We start from the raw sequence: 8,209 nt of genomic DNA on the forward strand, positions 1-8,209 counted from the left end.
ACATGGGCCTTTGAGTACGACCCGGAGAAGAAGCACCAAAGTTCCGAATGGCACCCCTCGGAGTCCCCTCTTCCCATGAAGGCAAGAATGAGCAAATCGAAAGTGAAAACCATGCTCATTGTCTTCTTCGACACCAAGGGTGTGGTCCACAAAGAATTCATACCCCAAGGGCAGACAGTCAACGCTACCTACTACGTGGAAGTGTTCGACAGATTAAGAAACAGGGTCGTCCAAACTCGAAAGGAGATCGCTGCTACCTGGCAGCTGCACCACAATAACGCTCCCAGCCACACTGCTCTGTGCATCCGGGTACTTGGCAACGTTGACCCAGCCCTCCTACAGTCCTGACCTGGCTCCAGCAGACTTCTTTTTGTTCCCGAGGATCAAGACCGCCCTGAAAGGAACCCGTTTTGGAACCACTGAAGCGATCCAAACCGCCGTGACAAAGGCTCTAAACGAGGTCCCCGTTGACACCTTCCAGGATGCGTACCACGTGTGGAAAAGTCCCCGTTGACACCTTCCAGGATGCGTACCATGTATGGAAAAGTCACTGGCAAAAGTGTGTGGATGCCCAAGGGGAGTACTTTGAAGAATTTTAAACATTTGTAACGATATCTTGAATATTACTTTCTGGACAAATCTTGTATATGGCAGTTTGCATTTATCCTCCCTAATACATTGTTTGTAACAGGGCTGCCCAACCTATGGTAAATGGGCCACATGTGTGCCAAGTGGTTTTGTGTGGACTGTTAAAAATTGAAAAATAAAATGTAGATTTTTATTGCAGTGGCACCTGACCTACCACCAACCACCAAAATTATGTATTATACATTCTCATTATCCTGACAATGTTTTATGGGAACGATATGGTCTAGTAGTCAGAGTTTCTGGCTACAGATCCAGAGGTCCTGCTTTCGATTTCCGGTGCTACCAGATTTTCTGAGAAGTAGTGTGTCTGGAACAGGGTCCACACAGACTCTTTTGAAGATAATTGAGGAGCTATTTCAAGGAAATAGCGGCTCCAGTCTATAAAACTGAACTTAACAGCAGTGGGGATTTGTTGTGCTGACAACATGACAACCTCTATCTGCAAAAGTTGGCACTAAACTTTGATGACGAGGGGGTCACTCGATCAGTAAGAAATGCTTTCACAGGATGGAAAAGTGAAACATGATGCTACATCAGTATATATATATATATATGTGCGTGTGTGTGTGTGTGTGTGTGAACTATTTCAAATATTTTATGTATTTTCTGATGCCATTACTAAAATATCAATCCAGTTATAAGAGTGGAAACCCTTGTGGGTTTGCATGGAGCCTAGAACCATATGTTGCTCATTCCTGAATTATATGATACATTATTATTAACCATTTCTATAACAAAATAAATAAAAAAACACCCTTTCTTTCATTTAAATGCTGTATGTTATAAATTTCAGCACTGAAAATCTACATACAGTTCACTAACAAATGTCTCTGATATCAGATACATTACATGAACAGGAGCCATATCTGGCTCATTCAAGGCATGGAAAATATTAATGGAGTAGCTTTTTTCTTCTTTATTGCTTCCATTTTCCTAAATTCTAAAGCAACTGCATTGTTTCAAAGTTAGTTAGTCTCACTGGAAATGCTTTATTTCCTACTTACCTGAAATACATGAGGCATACAATGCCATGTAACATCATATTCACTAAGTGATAACCCATAGGCTCCAACTGATGCAGGGAGTAATTCCAGCGAAATGTCAGAATACATAAAGGCCGATATGACTTGTGGCTCTGCTCCTGTAGAATAAAAACGAAAATTATTTTCACACCCCCTGCTTATAGAAGTCAAGGTAATCATATTCACTAGTGAATCCATGCAGAGCTCCAGAAATATGCTCACTTATTCACCACAGGAGAGTTAATGGAGACTGATGAGTACACTTTTAACATCATTATAAATGCATATTAATTTTTTAAACACATGTAGGACAGAGGAAGCAATTTAAAGAATGTAAAACATTAGTCTGCTGTTCTCAACATACAACAAGGTTTTCCATCTCCCATAAAATAGTAGATCATAATACTATGCTATATATAAGAGGCTAACATTAATTGTATTTATGCAGTCCTGATTCAGTGCAGGATGTTAGAATCATAACATGCAGTAGTACTGCTTGTTTACCTGCATACTTTTAATGGGGCACATGGTAGTGTAGTTGGTTGAGGTACTATGATATAAGCTGGAAGGTTTCAGGTTTGATTCCCAGTGAGGTCACTGGAATTTTCAATTGACCTAATCCTTTGTCTGCACTATGGCTCTGGGGCCAACTCAGCCTCTAACAGAAATCTACCTTGGGGTAAAGGGCAGCCAGTGCATAAGACTGACAACCTCACTGCCACCTGTGAGCTGACTGTCTGGACAGTGTATGAGCCTTGATGTCTCACAACCCTATGGACATCCAGAGCCTGTTACAGGGATAGCTCTATCTTTTTTTACCTACACTTTTAACACAATGTTACATCATGTTATGTTTCTTAAGCCATATATTATTCAATCCAACACTTCCTTATTTCAAGCTCTGGCAAAAATACTGGATGCATTATCAATAATGATCAGCAAATTCCAGAATTCTGAACTTCAGTACTTATTCTGAATTTTGGCTAACATATATAATACCAGTATTTATAACTGCTGTCATCAGTACTGACAACAGTCCTGAATTCTGGTTTCATATGTTCATATTCATTCATTCATTCATCAGTAATCTGTCAAGACGACAGGTCCACAGTCTCTTCCAAAACAGTTCCTCCACTTGATGCGATCTAGAGCTTTCTCCTTCAAATGAAATATCTCGCATACATGGTATCTCTGGTTTTGGAAAGAGACTATCCAGGAAAAGTGATAATGTGGTAGTTTTTCCATTTGCTTTCCACATCGCAGTACAACAGCCGTTCAAACCACTCTGGTCACGCCTGTTGCTATACGAACTTGAACCATCTCGAGCATTATTTACTCTGTGCTTCAAGTCGCTGCTGATGACGCTGCTTCCGGCATCAGTTTTTGGTGTCTCTCTTCGTCTGATGCCTACCCTTTGACCTGTCCAGCAAGGGAGGCCCTGCCAGTAGCTACGCTACCGCTGGTATAGCTCTCAGGGTCATTGGCATACTCAAACCCCCTCACCACGATTAGGTGGAGCCACCAACGAGGGGGATGTTCATATAGGCTACATAATAACTAAAACAGGACTAATTTTTAATCAAATTTTCTTATGGTGAAGAACAGTCAAGCATAAATGCATTATGTTTTTGGAATTCTATTATATTTAGATCCTTTTATTTATACAGTACCTTTGAAATATCATGGTACTCACCACAGGACCTACAAAGGCCATAGAAATTATGGTGAGGGGCGAAGAAAAAGAGATGACTACAAGTTTTTGTATATAATTATTATTTTGACTACTTCAAAAAGACATGAGCTGAGATAGCTCAGTTGGCATAGGCTAGTTTATGGGCTGGATGATCAGGGATTCGGGGTTAGATTTCTGGCAATGGGAACAGATTTTTCTTTCCTCACGCTGTCCATCCAGACCCCACCTCCTATCCAACACTGGATTCAGGAGGCTCCTTGCCTCCCCCCCACAGGGGCGTTGAAACTGGTGCATGGAGTTGGTCACTCCCCTCCACCTAGTGCCAATGTGAAAATAAGCACAGTGATTTCACTTTATAAGACTCAGTTTTCTGAGATTTTTTATTAACCTTCAAGCATAATTTTACCTTGCATTATCCGAATGTGTGATTTTGGACATGTCATTTCTTCATGGCAAGTGAGTGAGCATATTTCCGAAGCTGTGACCCACAGCAATGATAAAAATCAGCATGTAACAATAGCTAGGTACTTACCTCTGTGGCAATAAGTTGATACTTATGCAATCATTCAAGAAAATGTGCATCAGAAAATTTTTAAGCTAGTTACCAAGCAAGTTGGTTCAAGCAGTAAAACTTGTAATGTTACTGCCTGAACCTATATTAGGAAGGTGACTTCACTGAGTCTTGGCTGGGATTGCAAGCTACCTTGACTGAAGTTCATCATGGCTTTCCTATGTCCCTTCAAGCAAATGTCAACACAGCACTTCAAATTAGTCCATAACCACTTCCTTTCAAGCAGACACTATGTCAGGTTATATCTGTACTCCTTAATGCTCACTTCTAAAGGAACAGCTACCACAATCACATGAGATGTTGCAATCACACTGCTTCATCTGCTGGATATCTCTAACTGGTCCAGTTTTCATCCATGTCTCACATGTTGTACATTCAGTTTTCAAAATGGTCCAGACATTGGAACAGTTTTCAATTTGCCTGAATTTCTTTAAATACACTTAACATATGGGATAATGACAGTGCCCTTGTATGCTGTATCTGAAGATGGACAATTGCTTCCCAATGTCTTCATTACAGAGTCAACAAATTCTTTTTGGTATTCACTGATGATCAGATCATGTCTTATGTTCTTAATTTTGTTATCTGCACTTCAAATCTAACCACCCACATCATGTAAAATGGAGAGTCATTCATGCTTTGATTAGTAGAGCCAAGATCATATGTCAGGATCAGAAGGATTTCAACAACAAAATTTTGTGCAGATAAAGACACACAATATATATATATATATGCGGTAGCGTAGTTGGTTGAGGCACTAAGTTACAAGCTGGAAGGTCAGGGGTTCAAGTTCCGATGAGGCCATTGGATTTTTTTTCACTTGACCTAATCCTTCCAGCCGCACTATGGCTCTGGGGCCGACTCAGCCTCTTAACAAAAATGAGTACCAGGAATTAATTAAATAATTTTCCTGGGGAGTAAAGCATGACCGGCGCGTAAGGCTGCCAACCTTACCGCCATCTTTGAGCTGATTGTCTAGATAATGTGGAGCCTTCAACGTCTCACAACCCTATGGGTCTTCATGGTGTGGTACAGGGATAGCTTTACTTCTACATTATTATAACATCAGTAAGCCACTACACAAAAACAAAATATATGGATGATCATACTTTATGAATAGCAGTTCCCCAGAAATCGTTGAAAAAGATGTTCTTCAGTGGCATATGAGGTCTAAGATCTCTGTTGTCTTTGATGGCGCTGATGTCATCAAACACGAAGCCGCACTGCAGGCTGTTGTAGTAGCACACCATGCAGGTGATGAATATTACAGCAGATAGTACCAGTCGTGATGCCATTTTTCCTGCTGGTCACATAAAACACCAAAGTTTTCAGTTTCAGCATGTGTGAACTGATTATATAATGCATATTTAAACCGGAATTAAAAATTATATTACCAGTAAATGGGGTAAATGGAATAAGAGGCACACTATCAAACACAAAAAAGCTTTGTGTTAACCACAAATCCATCATTGTTTTGCAATGCCACAGTTCAGTAAGTCAACATCAACAAATTGGTGTTGTTCTAATATGAACAAACCTGCAAGTCAACTATATCGCTTGCTGGTGATAAAGACCACTCTAGCTACATAATCAAGTATGGCAAAAACCTATTTAAAGCTCTTGCCAGTTGCAGGGTGAATTTTAGGGTTTAACAGGATAAAACATGACATATTTTTACAAAGCCATATCAACTGCTGAGGCTATGCAATTCTGACTGGGACAAGAAAGGATGGTGATGAATCTTAAAACTGGAGGATATGGGAGAGCTGAAATGGCCTGTTTTAATATTGTCATGATTTCAGGGGGGGGGGGGACTTATAGATGGGTTCTGCATTATATGATTGGATTTACTGACAACTTATACACAGTAGTTAGAACTGCTGGCAATAGAGCACCATAAATGATCTACACACTTTACAGTTCATCGCTGCGCACACACTAGATTTCTCAGTCTCCACTAGTCATATCCTGGCAACGGATTCGTAACAGTCTCGCTGTAAATTTAAATCACACATGAAGTGTTCTTTCCACTGCTTACTTCCTTTCTTACCATTATTGTGAAACTGCAATTCCCAAGATTTGACTCAATTCAATTCCTCGTCTTCCAAGCTCCTATCCTAGTAGGCTAGCGTCTCGAAACTCAACTAACTTTTCGCAACTGAACTTTTCTATATAACCATTTCGCACGAACAACACAGAAAACACAGCCTCTCTATTACTGGTAAGGCGTTTACAGCGCCATTGCAGATAAAGAAATTACTAGACTGTTGTTTGTGAATTCGTTGCCGCGTTTACCGAGTCGTTGACCATCAATGAACATCCATTCTGACTTCACTATTCCGACTTTCGGGCGTCATGTCACACTGCTCCCTCCTTAAGGCTATTCGTCACGAATGGCCTATATGGGTACCGTCATTTCTTCTTTACCGAGGGCTGTGCTTGCACTGATCACTCCTTCCTTCCCGTTTCCCGGTTGTTCATGGTGTTTACTCTCCAACCGCTCCCGTTGCTCCCTCCTTAAGGCCGCTGGTCCCGAGCGGCTTCCTAATAAGGCGTCAGTCCGTCCACGTTTATCACCGTCATCCTGATTCTCCAGTCAGATGGGGAAAACTAGCTAGGAGTGGCCGGGTGCTCCTAAATTTCCGGCTCCTACTCTATGTGCAATTTTTTCCCCCGTTTCGGAGGGCGCCGACCCCTCCAGTGTTCTGACGCTCATTTTCCGCATCCTGACGGAAGATCCGGCTATTCGCTTCACGGTGTCCGACAGCCTTCTTGTAGATACGCCGGATATTCTCTTGCTTCCAAGACGTAGGTGCTGTCTTAGATCTCGGTTGCTTTTCCTTTTGTCGCATTCCGGATGCGCCCGACGCCTTCCGAACGTCCTTTTCTTGGTTCTTAATGCAACATTAACCCTGCCGGCAGCCAGTTTCTTTCGGCACCCACCATTGCCCTGGGTCCGTTTCTTCGGCTTTACACTGCGCCCTACGGCTAGATTCCGATCTCTGTGCCGTTTATTCAGTGCCCTGTCAGTTTGCACAGCAGGCATCTTCCTTAGGGCTAAGAACGTCGTACGTTACCATATTCTGCAGGAGTTTCAGAAGATGCCAAAATTCAATTACGCGCCACGCCAAGAGAAGGTACAGGGGAGTGACAATAGCTCCATGGATTCGTGTGGAGGCCTAGGTGTGTGATCAGTTTGACGCCTTGGCCGCATTTCCCGCGATGAAAGAGTCCCTGTTAATCACTGTGTACAGGGCCTGGTACGCCCTAAGCTAATTGGAAGTGGTGGAGGAACAGAAAAATCTCTGCCTCTGCACGGGAATCGGGCCCGCGGATTGAATATATTTCATGGTATATAGGATGAATGGATATGGCACTCAACCAGAAAACAAGCCTCCTAATGACAGATATGTATCTGCAATATGGCGGAACAGACTATCGATAATCATTTGTTTCTGTTAGAATCTAAAACGAATATTGATGGGGACGTGACAATACGTAATTAAAGAATAAGTAGTGGCTACTTTTAATATTCTCCTCAGCTCATATTCATTGAAGATTTCAATATTATGTAGTGTGGTAAAGGATATAGCGATCAAACGGTAACCAACAGAAGTAATGGACTTCACTTGGTTCAGAGGGATACCTCAGGTACGACCCGTGATTTTTACATTGTTATTATATTTATATAACCTTAATTATCAAGCTGTGTATAAGCGAACACACATACTTTAGTGCCTACAATGTGTAGAGAATACGTGTACACGTAATTCAGTTTAGTGTAGACCTATACGGGTTTCGTCAAGTCTCATTTTGGGTCAGTACAAGAAATTTACTTAAGTGTGTGGCTTCTCATTTATATAACACGGCTATTATATGCATTATTTTATAAACGTAAATTATTTATCTAAAATATACATCAGCGCTGATTCTGTTTTATATAATTCTAGGCTCTCATCTTATGCAAGTTGTTCATTCAAAAGCAATGGGCTATAAGCACATTCGATTCCATACCGGAATTTAGCAGTATAAGTGTTCAGTTTGCAATGCTACATGATGGCAATAATTCGCCCATACATTTCAAATTTAAATAAGAGAACTTCAGTCTCAGTGATGTTTTTGGTTTTCTTAATTTCCTCTGCACAAATTATGTGATAGTGTCTTAAAATAAGCCTTACACATATCCTTTCCGGTACATAGTTCATGATTCTCGTGTCACTGAAAGGTGTATATATATATATATATATATATATATATATATATATATATATATGT

General features: G+C 41.0%; 1 protein-coding gene across 2 annotated transcripts in view; it reads right to left on the bottom strand.

The window, feature by feature from the left end:
- Positions 1-8,209, bottom strand: part of LOC111869544 (protein O-mannosyl-transferase Tmtc3) — a 54,529-nt gene that overhangs the window by 33,620 nt on the left and 12,700 nt on the right. The window contains exons 2-3 of one of the 2 annotated variants that reach the window (XM_023861162.2): positions 5,044-5,234; positions 1,653-1,789 (exon numbers count right to left, since the gene is read on the bottom strand). In XM_023861162.2, coding sequence (XP_023716930.1) covers positions 1,653-1,789; positions 5,044-5,229 — 323 coding nt within the window. In that variant the 5' untranslated portion in view covers positions 5,230-5,234. Of the gene's footprint in view, positions 1-1,652; positions 1,790-5,043; positions 5,238-8,209 lie in introns of both variants that reach the window. The other variant, XM_023861161.2, reaches the window with a different exon arrangement.

The sequence above is a fragment of the Cryptotermes secundus genome, unplaced genomic scaffold (genome assembly GCF_002891405.2).
Source record: "Cryptotermes secundus unplaced genomic scaffold, Csec_1.0 scaffold196, whole genome shotgun sequence".
Taxonomy (NCBI): domain Eukaryota; kingdom Metazoa; phylum Arthropoda; class Insecta; order Blattodea; family Kalotermitidae; genus Cryptotermes; species Cryptotermes secundus.